The sequence below is a fragment of the Lingula anatina genome, chromosome 9, assembly GCF_051362555.1.
Source record: "Lingula anatina isolate TDL-2025a chromosome 9, LinAna3.0, whole genome shotgun sequence".
Lineage (NCBI taxonomy): Eukaryota > Metazoa > Brachiopoda > Lingulata > Lingulida > Lingulidae > Lingula > Lingula anatina.
Window position 1 is genome coordinate 3,754,504 of NC_141775.1, and position 21,178 is coordinate 3,775,681.

The 21,178-nt window shown below is 34.9% G+C and overlaps 1 protein-coding gene across 11 annotated transcripts in view; it reads left to right on the forward strand.

Annotated features, from left to right (window-relative positions):
* LOC106153398 (kazrin) overlaps window positions 1-21,178 on the forward strand; it is a 51,383-nt gene that overhangs the window by 28,151 nt on the left and 2,054 nt on the right. For 9 of the 11 annotated variants that reach the window (XM_086994951.1, XM_013527318.2, XM_013527308.2 and 6 more), the window contains 13 exons: window positions 11,800-12,156; window positions 13,416-13,658; window positions 14,323-14,483; window positions 14,680-14,826; window positions 15,042-15,204; window positions 15,714-15,911; window positions 16,139-16,353; window positions 16,690-16,802; window positions 17,109-17,343; window positions 17,553-17,654; window positions 18,061-18,227; window positions 19,456-19,527; window positions 20,769-20,895. In XM_086994951.1, coding sequence (XP_086851077.1) covers window positions 11,800-12,156; window positions 13,416-13,658; window positions 14,323-14,483; window positions 14,680-14,826; window positions 15,042-15,204; window positions 15,714-15,911; window positions 16,139-16,353; window positions 16,690-16,802; window positions 17,109-17,343; window positions 17,553-17,654; window positions 18,061-18,227; window positions 19,456-19,527; window positions 20,769-20,895 — 2,300 coding nt within the window. Of the gene's footprint in view, window positions 1-1,660; window positions 1,685-11,799; window positions 12,157-13,415; window positions 13,659-14,322; window positions 14,484-14,679; window positions 14,827-15,041; window positions 15,205-15,713; window positions 15,912-16,138; window positions 16,354-16,689; window positions 16,803-17,108; window positions 17,344-17,552; window positions 17,655-18,060; window positions 18,228-19,455; window positions 19,528-20,768; window positions 20,896-21,178 lie in introns of those variants that run through there. The other 2 variants (XM_013527316.2, XM_013527307.3) reach the window with 2 other exon arrangements.

Genomic DNA, 21,178 nt, shown 5'->3' on the forward strand with positions numbered 1-21,178 from the left:
TGTGATTGTAATGAGACAAAGACAAATGACCTGTCTGACAATAAGTGTGACTGACTGGACTCGTGATGGCAGCTAAGGTGCTTGTTCTGGTTGCTTTGAATGTTTGGTTTTTAGATATTTGATTTTGGGTGACCAGTTTCTAGTTTTTATTGTTGTCTGCTAGCAGATTCAGATTAATAATTCACATATTTTTTCACCAGTTTGTTAGCGGCTGATTGTCAAAATGAGAGACCATTATTGTTGTTATGTCCTTCCCCATCCTCCTTATGGGTATGACTTACTGTGGGTGCAAATCTTAAAAGGCCTAAGCACATCACTGTTATATCTTTATGTAATCAAGTTCTTTTTGCTACATATATTAATGCAATAAGGAAAATGTCCAGTCTTTCTGAAATTTTTATTTGAACTCTTGAATCCTGGTTCAGAAAAGTAGATTTTAGGAAAGTGGTGGTCTGAATGGCCAGTAAGCTGAAAAATTTATGGCACAGACTAAAGACTGGTTGATGACTGTGTTAAATATATGTTGCATTGTTGCCAAATATGCTACTTTTTACATTCCTTGCATCATGCTAAAATAACATATTAATAAACAGCTACATGGGGCTACCCTGGGACCATGATTTTTACCACCTTTTTAAGTTTTCACAATATTATTTTGTCCTCAATAAAAGATGTATGCAGTTTGTTAAGTACTTAGCTGGGAGTTGAGTCAATAAAGAGGTGATTATTTATCTTATTGAAATTTTAAAGTTTTTCAAAATTTGTGAAGCGTTTAAGTTGTGCAATTATGTGCTTGGGTAGTTCATCTCTTCTGTCTGTTATCCTTAATTTCCCCACCCTAGTATTTGTTCCTGACTATCTGTAGAGGTTACTATATTATTATGTATATTACACAGCTAATTAAAGGTAATGCAAAGAGATTTCAAAAGCATGGTGTGTAGTTAAATTGCTTCTTTCTTTAAATGAAGAAACTTAGCAGCTTAAGAGGAATCAGGTCTCTTGCAAAACAATGTCTTTGTTGAAAGAATTGAACACTTAACATGTTCAATGAATATAAAGTTATCTCCCTGTAAAATTACATCTCAGATATGTAAGCTGTGCAAACACGGCTTTGTTCAAGAGCATCAAAATCTCCGCAGAACAGAATTATCTACTGCCCCTCTATCTCATGGTTGATCGCTGTCTAGACGTATCCCTGTAATCAATCAGACATTTTATTTGCAGAAGATTAAAAGGGGCGGTGATTACCCAGGAAAGTTGCTGTTTTGCTTTCATTATTCTTCCTCGTCCCAGGTCCCATTTTCTGGAAAATATTTGGATGATGCTAATTCAAAACAAACATGGAGTAATTGTATTGAGGGTTGATCATGTGTAGGAGATCATTTAATTAAGGGGAAGTTGAGTGGAAGAGAAAGAATTGCGACTAGTTGTTAGAATAGAGTCAAGGTATTGATCTTTATAGACCTTGGTACCAATACGCAAGTGTCGGTAATTTTCAGCCGATGTTTGATTGGTTGATGAAAAGGATGTGAATGGTGAGGCAAAATATACTGAGGATAAGAAAGGGGAGTTGCGTTACGTTCTGCATTGGGTGATGTTGATATGATTTTGAACCAGCTGACTGATTGATCTTCAGTACAAGTTGAAATGGAAGTTATGAATATTGAGAGATAATTTCTATAAGGTGAGTCACGCTGCTAGTTCTAGATGTACTAGTACCTGATCTCAACAGCTAAAAGAAGTTCATATTGTTTGTGATGGTCTGTGTTTGTGTGTTTGTGCGTGTGTGTGTAGTGCATGCAGGGACTCATATACTAGTACACATGTTTGTGTTTTTGTATGAAGGAATGTTATAGGCATTATGGCTTATTTGGTATAATTAACAAGGGTCCCTTTGGGCAGATAAAACTATATGAGCCATCAGTATAGACTCAGACTAGTTTCTGTAACTGTTACACCTGCCATTGACCTGCACACCAGGGCATGCATGAGCTTCTGCCGTGGGCTAAAGAAGATGTTGATAGACTATAGGTGTTATATAGAAAAGAGAAGACCTTTAGGAATGTGATGTCAAAAATGAAAAAATGCTATTTTTTAAATTATTATTATTAATATTATTCCTTCAAAAGAAAAGAACATTGCAAGAGAAGCATGTGAGTAGAGCTCTGGATTATTTCATTGTTTCAGTTAAGATCAATGAAAGATCTATGCAAATATGGAACAGATCTTTGGGGAACAAGTATGCTTCAAGTCGGAGATCATCACATGTGACAGAGTGTTTTTTCACTTGCTGAATTGAAACACAGGTTGCACATACATTCTAACTTTCCTTCCAATCAGTATTTCTGGAGGACAATTTTCACCATACAAATGCGTATATAGTCTTAAAAATTTAATATACAGCTAGCTGCTATAGCAACAATAACCTCATTCACTTATGAACTGAGAGCCTTGTCTCAAATCATGAGACTTGAAAATATTAAAATGTGGTAAAAATTCTGAGAATTTACAATTAGCTGTAACTGTTGTTAAAAATATTATTGGATCTTTTAGGAACTCAAGCAGTGCTGACTGAGAGAAAAGAGAAAGAAGCTATGTGCTTGATGAATATTGTGTTTCGTTTGTTGGAAAAGAAATAAGTTTAAGTGTAACAGTTTTTTAAAGGTTTAAAATTATAATAACTGGCCAAAGGACATGAACATTTAAAAATTATTTTGAATTTGGCTGAAACTAAAAATGTGCCAGCCAGAGAGAAACTTGGTAATATTACACTATCTGAAACAGAATGCTGAACAAAATCCATAATGTTACATCAGACCTAAATACATGTGACATAATCAATGTTATACTTGTCTTTGTTTTTAAGACTCATACATATGGCAAACCATTTCTAATGAGAATAAGATTGATTTTGTTTTATCTGGAGAGGAGATAATACAGCTTCTTGTTCATTTGAACAGATGTAGAACATCTTGTAATCAGTTAATTAACATCCTTCATTAAGGTTACAGCAACTCCATGAAATGATGATGACTCATGATTTTTTTTAAACGCCAGGATAAGATGAAGCTTGTCTTGTAGCACCCACTGCATGTTTTAAGATGCCATTGCGCTGCCTCCATATTGGCGCTTTCCTTTCAAAGTCCATGCTCTGTGCTTGTGCAGCGGCACATCTCACTCATTTCATTTTCACAATTTTTGTGGCCCTGTGGCCTGTTTCACTATGTTCCCAAAGTTCTTTGGCTAAACTTACTGAGCTTAGACTGTTAAAATCAGATAGCCGACTGTGTTGACTTTATGATTTTGGTCTAAGGTCTTTTAAGAGTGTTTAACCAACAGTAGATAGATTGAGTTAATGGGTGTATGATTGTCATCACTTAGTGTGAAAAATTATTATGAAAGTTGCAAAACAATCACCATAATTGCAAAGAGCTTAGTTAAAAGACTGAAAAACAAGGCGACTGCAAAGCAATCCTTTTAGATTATTCATAAAGTGTATCTTTCAGTCAGCAAACTCGTAATTTAGCCTAGGGTTAAGATTATAGCCTGGAAACTGACTTTTTGGCAGCCTCCTATCATTTCAGGGAATCTGATGAAGTTGTTTCATAATTATTCTAAGAGCATTTATCCATATCAACATATATATATCATTACTGGATCATTAGGTAAACCACATGCTTCATTTGTCTACCAGATGGATTGGTTTTAAACTTTACACTTGATCTCTCAGCTCTTAATGCTTCAATATATCGATTCCTGACATTAAATACTTGATGCAAAATAAAGCACCATTTGTTTAATCATCATTGTGTTTGTTAAAGATATTGTAAATTAATAGCATTATGCCAAATGAACATGAAACCAACATCTTGGCTCTAAATTTTCAATATTGATTTCTCATAATACAAATTATCTGAAAAGACATAAAGCATAGTTCATTTGAAGGACAGGTGGCCTTGTTAAACGTTTAGTTGAATTACCCGCTAAACCTAACAGCCTTAAAATATTAACATCAAATTATCGTGTAACGAGCTGCTAAGCCCTGAATGTTTCAATATGGATTTCCGATACTTTGTATATGATTTGAATGGGAGAAGCTAAATATTTGATAGGCAAATAGCCAGGAGAAGAGCATCTTGGCCCTCCCATGTTTTGTATCAAAACATCAGTGACAAGGTGTGTGTGCTGGCGGACAAAAGACGGGATGTTTCACCAACATATCATTGCATTGATTTGCCATGTGTGTCACAGATTTAAATCGCCTTATATCAACATGGGGGGGATCTTTGTAAGGTGTTTCAGCTTTGGGGTGTTGTGCGGCTCGGATAAATCATTTTGTATCAATAAGGTGTGGGTTTAATGAGGATCATGTGCGTCTGGGTTTTGGTTGGTTAAGTTAAATCATTGTATGGTGTAAGGATGAAATTGTACTAGGTTTTCCCAGTATTTCTGCAGATTTGTTGAACTATTTTATTACCAAATGAATGTAGCTCAGTTTTTGTGCAGGTAAGTTAATGAACAATCATTTTCTCTCAGAAAGGTAAGATTTTTACAAGGAGAATTTACGTAAGGGCCTAGTTGTTTAGCTTGGCTACTGATACTATGTTCGATTGCTGTGCAATTTACTCAACCTAAGCGATATTAATATTGATATATGGAAAATTTATATACTGGTTCAATATGTTGAACAGAGTGGCTGTCATAATGCTTGTCTGCCCTGATTGTTATTTGATAGATTGGTGTAAGATGGGAATTGATATTGGACTATTGATAGGTGTGCTATTGAGGATACACTGGCCATCTGGCACTGAGAGCTGGGGTTCTTACCATGAAATCCTATTGAATGAATAACACATCATCATTTGCTGGTGTATTTTTCAAGTGTCAGTCTGGTACCCTGAGTTTCAGAGCATATTGGAAGGTCACATCAGTTAGCAGTGTGTTTGCGACTGGGTTCCCATAACCCTATCATGTGGGGTTAAAATATTCCCAAGAAACCCAGGTTTATTGAGCTAGATGACCATATGAAATATGCTACAAAAAGACCAGCTGGTGGAGGTCAATTGTAATTGCTTATACATGAAGCCTATCCCCATCAACACATAAACATTGTATTACAATTAATAAAAGGGAATGACTTAATTTAATTTCAATGGGACAATTGGTCTCACACCTACGTTAAGCAAACCTGTGGCAGGTGGGTGATTGTCTACCTGTAGCTGCACTTAAGGTGTGAGAAAATATCATTCACAATAGATGTAACAATAGTATTTGATAATAGTAATGTTGCATGCATGTGTTTGGACTTGTTCAAAATCTGCTGTGGTATAAATACCTTCTTGGTTTGCAAGTAATTATAGCAAGTTATCAAAGCCTTATTCTTTTGTGTGCAGTTTATGTTCAAACAAGGAAGAAGCATGATGTTTGTAAGGTAGGTGTAGAAAAATGATGATTATTTACTCGGAGAAAATGAAAATATATTACTCTTCCAAGTTTTATTTCAAGGAGGAAAAATAGGAGAAATCTTTTGAGTATTGAAAGTGTCTCATTGACTCATTCAAGCATTGTCATTTTTTTTCTTTGAATTACTTGATTTGCAAAGATAAAGTGTTTAGTGGTTAATTTCTGTCATTATTGATATATATATATAACAGACCAGTGGGGAGAGAAATGTGGAGAAATTGTCAGCGCAGAGCTGGTCTCTAACTCCTTATCATATAGAACTCTCAACAACTGAGTTTTGCCATACAGTGATGATGTAGCAGTATTTTGAATTTGAGATTTACAAAAAAAAAAAAAAAAAAAAAAAAAAAAAAAAAAACTACATTATTTTGCACACAGAAACCATAAAGTGTCTCCTCCACCAGTCAACCGCCTGAAGTGTCAGAACTCGGGCAGGGATGTACAGTACAGATTACATAATGATAAGCAAGCCAAGGTCAGGTGTCACTGTCTAGACACACTACATTTTCAAAGAGGAGGAGAACCAGTTAGATAGATCACCGAAGCACAAAGAGGAGTGTGGTACTGCTGTTGGAGTAATTTAGAATTAATGCAAGAGAAACTACAGAAGATTACAGTAATAATTTTAAATTGTCAAATTATTAAAAAAAAATAATAATTACTTGTTTTCCACATATTTGTGTACAGTCACTCAGTAGTTTCTGAAGGTATTGATTACTCTCACATAGGTCTGACAGTACAGCCTGATCTAAGCTCATTTCTTATTCTCTACCATTTGTGTTGCACGTACCCCATTCCAACCCCTCCCCCCACCCCCACTCCCTTGCCCAGAGGCAGATTTAGGCTGTCTTCTGGGTCTTCTGGAAGACGGTCAGATTTTCAAGTTTACATTGACAGGTATCTATTTTTTTTCTGTCGGAAGACCATCAAAAATGGAGGTAATAAAGATAATTTGGAAGACTGTCAGGAAATATCTCTGGATCCGCCCCTGCTTGCCTACCCCCACCCCCTCAGCTTGCATCGTGTTATGGTATAGTGACTCAATATTTTCAATGGGGGAAAATTGTGAATTTTACAGATACTGTATTTTTCAAGACAAATTCTTGAAATAAGAACATTCCCATTGAGTGACAGCAACAAAGCTGAAAAGCCGGCCACCTTAATTGTATTTCTGTTCTTTATGGTAAAATCACTAAACAAAAATCCAGTTGTTAAAATAAACAATGCTTATTCCAAAATTGCATCTATGAAAGATTGATTATTTTCCCCCCATTGAAAAGATCAAGCCAGTGTTCTGTATTTTGATGGAAGACCTGCACAGTCACCTGGATCCAAGACATTACAACGGTGTGGCTTGTTGTGGTTACACACACACAGAGAAGACAGAGAAGAGTGCCCCTATTATCATATTCATATAGTGGTACACTGGCTGCCAGTAATTGCTGTACTTAGTTAATAATAACCATGAGTGATGCTCTTCTGTGTCACAGGGTTGAATGCTTTCAGGGCATATTGCAAAGACAGCGTCGCTGTTGAGATGGAGGTTTACGATAGGCTGTGGAGTGAATGAGAGAGAGACAGAGGATGGACTTGTGAAGTTTTGATAAACATCCAACAGCCACTGTTGTCTGAGGTGGTATTGAATTGATAAGTTGTGGGCAAGATTTTGTCATGTAGACAGAGAGAAGACCCACCCACAGGTACGAGGTCAGCTTAAAGAACCTTAAGAGATTGCTTTCTCTGTGGTTTCATCTGTTTGTTTGTTGGTTCATCGATTCATTCCTTCATTCCTTCATTCATCCTTTCATTCATTCAGTTATCTTATGCATCCATCTATTCATTGATTTGTTTGTGCATTGGTCTAGAAATATAGTGGTTTAGAAAACAGTCTGATGATATATGCTGGTCAGCTACACTTAATACAAAACAAACTTTACCTGTGAGTTGGAACAAGCTCAACCACGATAAAAGAAAAGTTTGTGAAAAAAAAAACAAAAAACAAAACAGCCATACAAAAGCACTAAAGTTTATGTTACAGAAGCAATATTTCCCAAGGCAGTCAAATGCCATTGGAAGCAGGGAAAATAATTTACTTCCTGACTTGTGCTTCAGCTGTTTTGACAGTTTGACTCTTAGATTGAAAAGTATGCTATTAGTCCTGTGAAATAGGAAAAACACTATTTTCCCCCAGACAGGTGCAATGCTTGCACATGTACCAGTGTATTGTGAAAATAAATAATCTTGGATTTTCAAAAATGTTATGATGTAATTTTAGGATCATGTTAAAATGTTAATAAAAAAAGAAAGAATAATAACAAGTACAAAGTATTTTTTTTCTACATGACAGTTAAGATCTGCAAGTAGGGACATTAGCAAACTCAAATGATTTGACACTAAATGAAAAGTGTTTGGAACAAGAACTGTGAGATCTAAACCAATGTAGTATTTTCAAGAATTTTAAGATCAATGACCTTCTGTCTTAATATTGGATGACTTTTATAAGAGAATAGCTGCCAATATGTCACACGGTCGCCCACCACTTAGTTTCTAATCAGACATCTTTGTGAACAGAGCTGTTAGCTCTACTTGAATATCAATAAATGTCCAAAGACAAATTAGTTGATGTTTGATGGAGGATTTGTGGGCAGAAAAAGAAGAGTGAACATTGAATGAAGAATTGCAGGATTTGCCATCTGTAGACATGCAGAATTGATCCAGGATTATTGGAAACTGGCTTGTGGATTACATATATTGGCCATGGCATATTGTATCTGTAGATGGGTAAATACCAGATCCAGTGCAGATTTCACAAGGAACTTTAGGCTAAAAAATTGGTTTACTTTGTTTCAGTAAAATAAATTTAAATGTAATATTTAGGGCTTAAGCCAATATCACAAATTAGTAAAGGCTGCTACTAAAAGTTATGATGATAACAATAGAAATAATAATAAAAATGTTTACAAATGTAGCTGTTGTCCAAGAAAAAAATATATTATTAACTTATCTTGCCTGAAACTGCATTCAGACAACTTGAAGGTTATCTGACATGAAGGAGGAAGGACAAGATGGTGTCACTGGATACCAGAGAGATTTTAAGAACAGACTAGCCAATCTTTGACAGCTGCAACAAAATTGGACAAATGAGGTAATTGGGCAATTTGTCAACAGCCGTCGCCATAGAGACGCACTTCTCTAGCTCTCTGCGTCAAGTTACAAAATGATATTGGTTTGATTTCAAGAAGACCACCAAGAGTTGTCACTGCCACTCGTCGTGTCAGAAGGCGGATATGAGATTCAGGCATGACGATGTCATGTTGCGACATTGGGTATAAACTGTGCAACGAATTACATGTGGTAATTCATCAATAAATTTGAACAGCAGGAATAAATACCCCCCCCCCCCTTAAAAAAAGCTTTGTTGTTAAAACTTACAAATTTAAATTCATCTTATTCACAAGTGATGTGGCATCATGTTAGAAGCTATATAATTTTGGGAATGTCTAAACATGATAAACCACGAGAAGGTTGGAGATAAGAAAAGTGATGCTTTTTTCCAAGTAATTGCTGCTTACTCCTGTGGCGAAGAGAAGAATGAGGGATTAAATAGAAAGTGAAGGAGTGAATCATGATACAACACTGCGTGGGACCAAATTATGAAATCATCGATCAAGCTTCTGTTTTTTTTTTTTTTTTTTTTTTTGTGCTTTTTATCATCTGTTTTCATAGGAAAGTTTCCACTGACAGTATTGTTTGACTATGCTCAAATAGTAAGCTGGCAAGTCATACTGTATAGTCTAAGTTACATAAAAATTGTCATTATTATCATTTACTTTAGATGGGCATCATTTTATTATGTATGAATTCTATTGTCACTTTTCAACTAAAATAAGCGCTTTTGATTATTCTTAGATTCCTCATGGTGTGATTAAAAAGGCTACAACAGCTCACCTTCTCGGATGTATTTTTTTATCTTTTTAATAACATTTGAAAAGGATTGTGGACAGCCTCACAACATTTTAAATCTCTTCCCTCACAGTTCCAGTAGAAAAGATATATGCTAGGGAAATGATATTTGATCTAATAACAATGCAAATGTACTTAATAATAGAATGATTTAATTAAATACAACCACCATGTCGTCCAGAGGAATTATAGCCAGATCAATTCCTACTATGAGGTTCTATAAGTCCACAGTAGACTTGACTGGAAGTTCTTTCTGCAGCTCATTGCGCAACCATTGATCAGTAGATCTGGAAATCCATCATCATAATGAAATATTCTGTAATATTGTATTCCAGAACATTGTATCATATTTTTCTGATGAATGGTAATACTAATAGGAATTTTTTAAAGCCTTTTTTCAAGTTCACTATACATTGCCCTGTACTTGAATTCAATTTTTTTCATGAAAATGTGCCTTTTTGACTAGTTTACTTCTATTAAAAGTCTCTGTATTGATTGGTTTATAAAGCTTCTTGCTGATCAGATCAATTATAACAAAGGAATCTTGTTGAGTGTTGAGGCACAGAGGGTGACTTCCTGTTCCGAGATCAGCTGCTTTACATAATATTGCCTGATCTGTTGGTTAACCACTACCATCACCAGACGATTCATTACCTCTATTCCCTGAGAGGCTTAGCATTTGGAACAAGCTAGAAACATTCATTCCTCTTTGCGTGTTGGGCAGGACTAAAAGGGGCGGATTTAGGCCATCTTCTGGGTCTTCCGGAAGATGGTCAGATTTTCAAGTTTATATTGATGGGCATGTAATTTTTTTCTGTCGGAAGACGGTCAAAAATGGAGGATGGATTGATAAAGATAATTCGAAACCTGTCAGAAAATATCTCTGGATCTGCCCCTGACTAATTATCTAAAACAGGAATAGGAGATTTTGGATCTGGCCAAAAAAAAAAAAAAAAAAACATGGAGGTTACAGAGGGTCATGTATAATAAAGATAATAATAATAACAATACTTTATTGAGCACTCATATGTTTACAAAGTGCATTTTACAGGTTCTCTACACTATTAGGGGAATATTATGAGGAATTCGTAGGATGTCTACATGCAGATTGGACCCATGGTAGTAATTATATATCATTACGGTTTCAGTTTTAAGTGGATTTTGATTTATTACAAAAAAGTACTCTTTTGTAAAAAGAAGTCATATTATGGTGATTAGTTACTATTAATACGTGTGATAGCAAATGAATAAATACAGATCTGAATTTTAAGGAAAGCTTTTTTATGATACCTGGTACATCACTTTTCTTTCTAATAATATGAAGAAAGTCTGTCAAAAAGGCACATCATCAAATAAAAAACACATTTGAATTCTAGCACACTTGCCTAGGCAGTGCGTTGTGAACTTGACTAATGCGAAAAGTGTGCATTAAGTATTGTTCAAAGGGAAACAGCTTGTAAAGAAATCACCATTTAACTCTTGAAATGTATTTTTAGGTGAAGTGATTTTTAAACTGTTTCAAGTAATAGCGTGTATGTGCCACATATTACACAGTGTGACCTGAGAAGGATAGCAAGGTCCAATCGAGACAGATTGAGATTTATATGCAGGATCTCTACAGACTTTTTTCCAAGAGAAAATCAATTTGGTACACAAATTACTTCAAAAGCAAGGCAGGTAGTTTTTTTTCCTGAAGCCATAGAGAATTTTGCTTTTCTGGAAAGTATACCTTGTAAGGATTCAGCACAAAGTAAGGTTTGCATGGAAGTTCTTGTGACGCCATTGAAGTGATTGTGGGGATATTTTATTTTTCTTTTAGGTAAGATCAGCTAGGTACAACAAGTGTCTTTAGTTAGTGGTCAATCTTGAGTATATTCACAAGTGTGTATGATCTAATCTTGTGATCTTTTTCTTATGTGAGGTCAGATAATTGAAGTCTATGGCCATTTCATATAGGTTCAGTAGTGTGCACCACAGTGCTATGTGTATTCCTGGTGTATTCCTGCCTGTGAATCACCAGATAGTAGACTGATCTAGACTAAACTTGTTAATCGTCTAAGATCAACTAGAAAATGTGATTTATCTACTGTAGTCTGCCTGAAGCAATGCAGTCTTCTCTGTTCTTGTCAAGTGGATATGGATGCAATGATGGTGTAATATTAGTCTGCTCCATTGTGAAACATTTTCAATTGCCTATTTTTCTACAGACAAATATTTACTTCATTCTTTTTCTAAACTATGTAAACAGCGGGCAAGAAATTCACCACTGTACATCATCAGTGCACAGATTTATTTCTGCAGGTGCTTCGTTGGGCCACGCAACGCCTGACCCTAATTTTTCATGGTGTTAATGTTTCCTTTTTCTCATTCCAGCCATTCAATCTCTGGACACATTGAATGACCAGATTGTCCAGTTTCTCTTCACACCTAAGGACCCAGATTTGGACATTGACCAAGAGTTAACTCCACGACAATGTCAGGCTTTAAAGACTTCCATGAATCTGATGCGCCGCCTGCTGGAAGATGCCCAGGGAAAATTTCGTAAAATGGTCGAGGACAATAAACAGTTAGCCACACACATTGATACTTCGATAGAAATGGCCAATCAGCAAGTGCACATGCTACGTGAAGAGTTGTTGGACACAAATCGTAAACTTTTGGAGATATCTGGAGGAAGGTTTCAAAGTCAAGGCAATATGGAAAATTCTTATAATGTTCATCGTAATGATGGTAAGTCTGAGCCTTTTTGAAACATTTTTTGAATTGCCTGTTTTTAAGGTCTAATATTTCTATTTTTTCCCCACAGACAAACTTTTTGTTACTTGAGCAGTTTATGTCCTTCAGACACCTTCATGAATTGAATACAACTTATCTCAAGTGAGTTAAAGTTTGTTTTTGGCAAAAAAAAGTAAATATAAATTCTTACATCTATTGAAAGAGGAACTTATATGAACAAATTGCTGTTTTACTGATAAGATAATATTATATATAACTTTTTGAAATTGGCTGCCATGGCAAACAAATAAACAAACAGCCATATGGAGGTAATATTTCATTTTCGACCTTGTTGCTTTCATCAGAGGATCTACAATTTAATAGCCACAACATTATTAAAGAGTGAGAGATGGTATTATAAATTTGTAACAGTTATTGAACTTGCTAGTATTATTGTAATTTTGCCATTTTCTGAAGTTCCAATTTTATTTCATCTCATGTAATAGATAGGCAAATACTGGTTGAACTTTTCTCATACACACTCCATGCTATTTCAAATTTGCCAACAGAGAAACAAACAGGCTGTTTCTGAAAGAATTAGTCATTGGGAAATGCAATGACATTCAAGTTGTCATACTTGCTGTCATTTTCCTGTATTGACTACTTCATCTGTAAACTTTAGAATAAGCTCTTTCCAACCTTGATATTTACAGAACATTTTGTGTTCGGAGCATTATGTCAGATGTTGGTCATAGGATAATATTAAGCTGTTTTTAAAATGTCAAGAACTTCCTGAAATGCTTGCTCATGTAAAATTTTAGACAGGTACTTCAAGAAAATGTCAGCTTTTTACATTGGATGATCTGTCAACAGTTGGACTTGCCTTGGAGGAAATTAAGAAAAAGTCTCTAAGATATGACTGAGTGGGCAAGACATCTATGGCAGACTTGTGACCTTTAAGTAACATGACTGGTGCCATCGTTTCTCTAAGCTCTGACTTATAGCCTCATCCTCATTTTAAAATAAATTCAGGCTAAAAAATCAAATTGAACCAGGTTTGAAGCAGTTTGGCTGATGTCATGAAGCGCGTGAATTGGTCAGATTTACTCCCCCCCTGCAGTACCTCACCTGCATTAATATTTTGATATCGTAAAAGAAATAAGATATTTTGAGGCTCAAGTAGTAAAATAGTAAAATGTTCTCTTAATAAAATAAAAGAGTAAGCCCTTATCTGAGTCACATTGTCAGTAACTTTTTTAATGGTTTGTTTCCAGGCATGCAGTATAATAATGACCGCTCAGAAATAGCGCGCCTGAAAGAGGAGAACACCCGTCTTCAGCAGCAGGTCCACTACCTGGACAGGGAGATGAAGGAATTACAGCTCACCAAAGATTCCGCCATGAAGTCGACCAATGGGATACCAGAGAAAGAGCTTGGGGTCGGAGAATTTGGGGAAGTTAAATTGGAGCTTCTTCAAACAAAGCAGGAATTGTTAAATGCAAAGGAAGCATTAAAAGGTACCAAGTAATGTTGTTAGTCAGTTTTATGTTAAGTGATAGAATCGTATTCAGATGAATTCTGGATTTTTTTTATAATAATTTTATTTTGTGTTTGCTTGTTTTAGATTCCAAAGACTCTGATACTAATCCGTAGTTCAAATATGTCACATCTTGGTACTAGTTATTTTATTTTTATGATCAGCCTTGGCATCAAGCCCCCTTAGCCTTTTTCAGGGGTGCATATTACTTTTAAATGTCTTGCTAGTTTGACACTGTTTGTCATTCCTCAGGCATTTGCACCTGTGGGTCTCCGCCCTTTACTCGTATTTAAATAAAAATCATTCCCGTAGCATGTCAAGCACAGGTGATAGCATGTTAGCTGTTTGATGGTGTTGAAATCAGAACCCCTCTACCCGGATAATATGAAATATGAAGCTGTGTGTTCATGATTGTTTGTTCTTTGTTGGGAAATATTAAATGATGAGAAGATGTGTTTTAAATATAACACATTCAGTCCCTTCTTGAAATGATTTTATGAAGTTTGCACCTGTGTAAGTCATATTTACCAGATAATTTTGTTTTGTTCTTTTCCAACCCATTACAGCTAGACCCAACTTAATAATTGGCTATCATACCATTATTCAATAATCTTGTGACTTTTCTTTCCTTCCTTCTTGTTTAGTGATGAAAGGTGACAGAAAAAGACTAAAAGCAGAAAAACTGGACCTTCTCAGTCAAATGAAGCAGCTGTACGGCACTCTGGAAGATAAAGAGGCAGAATTGAGAGATTTTATCAGAAATTATGAGCAGAGGATGAAGGAAAGTGATGACACAATAAAACAGGTAATGGATTTTGATAGAGGAACAGTTGTTGGGTTCAATTTTTGGCTGAAGTTTATTTAAGTTCAATAATGCAGTGATGTTTTAATGATATCATTCTACATTATATCATTTTATTATATAGATTTCAGTGCACTACACAACTTAATTTTCTTAAAATACATCAATTATAGACACTATTTTTATATACTTGTTCCAGCTAAGCTCAGATAAGGATGAGATAGAAAGAGAAAAGTGGGAAATCTTAAAAAGAGCCAGAGATGCCACAGAACGATCAGTCAGCCTGCGACAGCAACTGGATGTCAAAGAAAAATACATAGAAAAACTGCAGAGGGAATTCCGAGATGTTAGTATTGATGATAATTACCAGTGAAAAAGAAGTGTATAACAATGTTTTGTTTAAAAGAGTTGCGATTGATGAATTGATGTTTTATAAAAAAAAATTAACCCTTAGATGAGAATTTATTTGTGTGGCACCAGTAAAGATGTTAAGTCTAAAAGCAAAGAATGAAAATAAACACGTCTTTCTTTTGATGATCTGCTTCAAACTTAAATCTGTAGATGAAGGAGCAGCTATCAAAACACAACAAATTTGATGAAGCTGTGTTAGATCTAGACCCACCGCCTCCCTCCCTCCGTTCTCCCAGCACTGAAGAGCTGCCGCCATATCAAGAGTCGCCACCAAATTCTGGGAAAAGTTATGGAAGTGATTCACCTTTCTGTTGTAAGTAAATCTGATAATATGATATTTTTCAGTATTCTTTATGTGGTGTCAGTAATAAATTTAATAATTATAATAAATGCAGTCAGAAGGTGATCATCTTGGATGGCCATTTGCTAAGATCTTAAGCTTTTCACTAATTTTGTTTAAAAGCTTCTCATTGTATGATAAAATAAGCAAAGAATGATTCAGAAATGTAATAAATTATGTGCTTGTTAATATGCAGTCTGACCTCAATTTGACTAATAAATCCCTGAAAAATAGTTTCATAATATTGGAACTTTAGAAATTTATTGAATCTGAAAACTGTAGATTAGAGATGGTGATCAGCTTCATTTGTTGGCAGGTCTGAATGAGAGTCTAATAAAAACTCCAACCAGAGGCGAATCTTATTTTGAAATTCATTAATAGTTTTCATTTTGAAATATATCATAGTATTACCTAGCAGTAATGTTTAGTTTATTCAGTGCATCATCCAAACTGTTAGTCATGGTTTTCATTTTCATTTTCAGTGACTCCAACCCAGAGAAACTACACAGCAGACAAGATGTCCCCGATGTCGGACTTCAACTCCCTGGAGGAGATCTCGGAAGTTCAGGACCAGGAGGACGGGAAGAAGAAACGGAAAAAAAGTTTCAGCAGCAGTATATCCAAAGTGTTCTCTAGAAATCGCAATAGGAGGTCGATCAATAGTGACCCCAGGATAGAAGGTAGGGAGATGTGTATAAGGGCTTATTCCCAATGAGACTATCACATTATGTAGCTGAATCGAAGCCCACGAGGACTCTTACTGAAAACAATCAGATTAACATGCCTTCCTCTTAAAATTTATCATTATTCAAAATTAAAAGGAATGTTAACTGATAAATGTTTATTTTATTTATTTATTTTATTTATTTATTTATTATATATATATATTTTTTTTTTGTTTGTCCAGACTGTGAGAGTAACCTGAGTTCCCACTCTGACAGCAATCCTCACCTGTCTCAACTCAACCAGGAGAACTATGAGGAGAAATTGTGTTTGGTTGAGAAATGCTCCTCTACCGCAATGTCCCAGTGGAAAGCTCCAGAGGTGCTGGCTTGGCTGGAGATCACTATGTCCCTGCCTATGTATGGCAAGATGTGTGTGGAGAATGTAAAAAGTGGAAAGGTGGGGTTTTTTTTAATGTTTGGATTTATATTTATTGAATTTGTGGTGAATTTGTGGTCAAATGTGTTCCTATTCTATCCACATGATTTATAAACTTAAGTGAAACCCAGCAAGGCTTGTTGTGTTTCAATAGCCACCATTGGATAAAATAAATAAATAATTTATTCAGGAACATTGTAACCAGAACACTGAGGTGGCCAGTTTTTTCACCTTCACCTTAGCTTAAAAAAAAAGAACAGGCAGTGCATATATGCTTATCTGACCATGGGATACAATCTATTTAATAAAAGCTTTTCTGAAGCATTTTAAAATATTTTCTTTGGTATGTTTTTTCAGGTGCTTTTAGGTCTCAGTGATTCAGAATTGGAGTCGGCTCTAGGTATAACTCATTCCTTTCACAGACGCAAACTACGACTTGCCATTGAAGAACAAAGAGACCCGACTTCTTGGTGAGTTTGCTCGACATGACAGATTTTAAATTTATTTCATTTTATTTTGTTTTATTTAAAATTTGCAATGTTTTGCTTTATTTATTTATGAATTTTTATTTACCTATTTCATCATAAAGTTAAAAAACTAGAAAGCATCACTTTATCACCTGTATTCATATGATGTTTTGTTCAATTTTTTTAATAAAAAAATTACCGAAACAACTGGTACAAGTAGAGAATCAGTCACTCAAATCAACACCACAGCATCATCAAAAAGTTAAGATAATATGAATGAAAGTAATTTCTCTTGTCTTTTATTTTCAGTAAATACCCCAAGGCCAGATATGTGGACCACACCTGGGTGGCCCATAGATGGATCCATGACATAGGATTAGGACAGTACCAAACTAACTTAGAATCAAATCTCATAGATGGCAGGATGCTGAACGTTCTTACCAAAAAAGACTTAGAAAAACACCTAAATATCCACAGAAAGTTCCACCAGTGCAGTATGTTACATGGGATAGAGCTGCTGAGGAGGGTGCATTTTGATAAAGATGTAAGAAAATGACTTAACTTACTATTAATTTTATTGGATAATATAATATAATATTGGATAATATAATAATATAATATAATATAACATAATATAATATAATATAATATATTTTTATCCCTTTCCCATTTTTAGTCGTAAGAGAGCCTATCAATGTTAAAACATTCTTGTGCTCAGTAAAATTATTTATATATTTTCTGTCTCCTGTTCAGTTGCTGTCTGACAGAAGATCTCAGTGTGAGACAGTGGACTGTGATCCCCTAGTCTGGACCACTGAGAGGGTGGCCAGGTGGATTAAAAATATTGATCTCCAGGTGAGATATAGTTATTCCCCTTCAAAATTAGTGTAAGAATAAATGAAAAATTACATTTATTGCTATGTTTGATAATTACTTAATTTACTTAGTCACCCATATGACTCGTGATAAGGGCATTGATCATGAACTGCTTTCAGGTATCATATGCGTAGAACATGATTGGAAATGACGTAATTATTAAAAGTTTTTTGCAGTTGTGGGTTTGATATTGATTTCTTGGTGAGACAAACAGGCGTATGATCTGAAGTTGGGGGGGGGGGAGGGCTTCAATTTTTACCATAATGTAAAAATGTGACACATGTCGCATTGTCTTTTTGAAAAGAAATGAGTTACTCAAATGCTAAATCTTGCAGGGAAGGGGGGTTTACAGGATTTTCATGATTCTGTTGTGTTTCAATTCCAGGAGTACGCAGATAATTTAAAAGATAGCGGTGTTCATGGTGCTCTAATGGTGCTGGAACCTTCGTTTAATGCAGAGGCCATGGCAGCAGCTCTTGGGATACCAGTTTCCAAGTCCTACATAAGGAGGCATTTGGCATCAGAGATGAATGTTCTCATTAAACCGGCCAGGTGAGATTTCAGCTAGCATACTGTGTAGTGTGGTCGGTGTTTAATAACATTCTGGCAGCATCAACATATTAACAATGTTGTTTAAGCTTTTGTTAATAATTTAAATTACTGTGTCTGGCTTTGTGTGTCTCACTTTCTTTGTAAAACTTTGTATAATGAGGAGTGCCCTGAGTGCTTAATGTGTGTGCTAATTTATTAATAATGAATTAATTAATTAGTTTATTTATTTCTTTATTTTTTGCCTTAGGGCATTGGTTTATATTTATGGTTTGAGTTTGCTTTTGATTTAAATTTTTTCGTGTGTGTGTGTGTGTGTGTGTGTATTGCCTGTTTTTCCTTAGATGAAATTCATAGTTTTCTTAGAAATGCCCAAATGTTAATTAGCATGGAAAATGTGAGTGCACATGTATGTGTTCAGTGTCCTGTTTTTCTTTTTTCTTTAACATTGGAGTCAACACATTGTATATATTTTCATGGTCTGTGCCTTTCTGGTGCTGGAGCAAGTGACGGAGCTGTGAACATTTGTTATAACTGCAATAACTGGGAATCAATGTCTTTATTTTGCTTAATTTATACATACATGGGTCTCTCATTGTTCTAGATTGCAGATTTAGTTCCAAAATGAGATTTTTTTGTGCTACGAATCTGACTGAGGCAATGCAGCTTGGCTGGGGAATGAGCTGACACCCCCCCTCCCCCCACCACTACAGCCACAATTATATGTATTTTTAAATACATGTGAAAATATACTGTTTCTTGCTGTGCATGCCATGGTTGATAATGCTTTTATATTTTCCTTTTTTTATTTGGTTTGAGCTGGAAATCCAGAGGGATATTTATAGATACATCTGTGTCACTGTTTTCCGTTTTACTAGTAGCATGTCATTTGCTTGTTAGAAATTTGAGCTCACAACTTTGAAATTTCAGGGCAGATGCAACATGACCAGCAAACTTTTTTGCAGTATTGGTCTCATGGATTCTGAATGAATTTGACATGACATCTCAGCATATCTAAAAAAAAAAAGAAAATGTGCAGTTTTATCACTATTGAGCATGGATGTCTTAATTCACTGTTCTTTCTCACAAAGTAATTTTGTATGTATGAAAATTTATGAGTTGGAGTATAAATTTGTTGTTAAGTGTAATAGCACCAGTTTTTGCTCTTTTGGAAGGTGTGTGTTTCTCTTTCAACACATTTCTATGTAGTGGCACTGTTTAATCTTTATAGCACTGATATCAGACCTCCACACATGTACGCTTCGCTGTTTGACCTACGACCTAAACGATGGACCTTCTTCAGGTAAAGGTATCACATAAATGACCTTCAAAGGTCATAAAGTGATCTACAGAAGTTCAAGGTCACAAAGGACATGAGAACAAATGTATTAAAAACATTGATGTATTTCTGTTGCTATTAAAGATTAAAGTAATTGGTCTGCTGATGTTCTTATAAAGAGTCATTTTTAAATGGTCCTGCATGTTTTTAGATGTACTTCAAAATTACAGAGAAAGAAAGCGAAATTTTCCTGTGGCATGTTTTATACCTCTCATGATAAAAAATGACTATTAATTACAAAGTTAAATTAATAAAGTGTTTTATTTATATATTTATTTATATATTTATTTATTTATTTGTTTATGTACAAAATGATGTACCTTGCATGAAATATCATCCATCGGTAGTCACAATTTGCACCATTTATCCAAGCATGATTTATTTCCCAATGCTAAACTATTTTATTTCAGGCTTTTTAAATGTTACATGATTCTTTTCAGCATTACCTCCTTGAAATATGTTATATTCTTCTTCATTATTTCTATCCAAATTAACTGTAAATTGTACCTTGTCATGCATTATTGAATTATGAAGAATGAAAATGAAATGTATCACTGATTCTTAGGTTTTGTTTTGCATGTGTATAATAACATGATATTGCCTATTTAATTTAAGCATGTTCAGGCAAGCATGTTTCAGTTAAGTTTGCTTTTAGCATGAAGAATCTTTTCCAGTAACATATTTCTCCTTTTCGTGATATCTCTATTTTCTATTTGCTATAATTTTTTATTTCTAAAAAACCCCTAAATTAATTTTGTTCTTTTTCATAACATGTAAGTTTTCAATTAAAAAACATGAATTAATATGAAACTAATGATTTATATGGAATGATGTTAAGATACAAATAAGTAAAACCTAATACTTATACAGGCTTGTTCCTGTATGTGTATACATATCATTATTTTATTTATTTATTTATTTTGTTTTTGTTGTTGTTGTTGTTGTTTTCTTCGAGGTGACATACATTTTAAGGCAAATGTCTCATTTTGGGGTCTTTAAAGGAATAAAAGAACAACTTCTAGTGTTTTACAATCATTATCTGCATAATTTGATCACCTCTGAGTATAACCAGAAAAGCAAGGGTTACCAGTCATATATCTCTAGTGCCAGTGTAGATCTGGGACAAGGATTTGAAATATCACTTAACATAAATAAATATTTTCTTTTGATGAAAACACATTATATTGTTCCATATTTAATTCCAGAACTGCACTGGAAGCAAGCAATGCCAGTAAAAAGAAAACAGCAGGAGGATCGCTCGGGCGAAGTTTTGAGAGATCTTTCCTTGGTCCTGGTGAAGATGGTGAGCAAAGGAAAAAGCCAACATTCAGGGTAAGATTATTGGAGGTAGTGAAGCACATGTTGCATTGAAATATTTTTACGTAAATGTTTTGATGATAGAAATGGGTGGCTGCGGATTTATACTCCATTCCTATGATAAAAGTGGCACTTAAACTGTTGTTTTTACCTTGATGGAAAATTTAAACCATATCCTAAGAGACCAAGACTCCGTAACTCAAAAGCAATGCGAATTGCGACCGAGCGCAAGCATGTTTATTCCATAAATCGGAATTTACTCGCCCCAAATAGGCCCTAATAGCCTCGAAATGAAAGG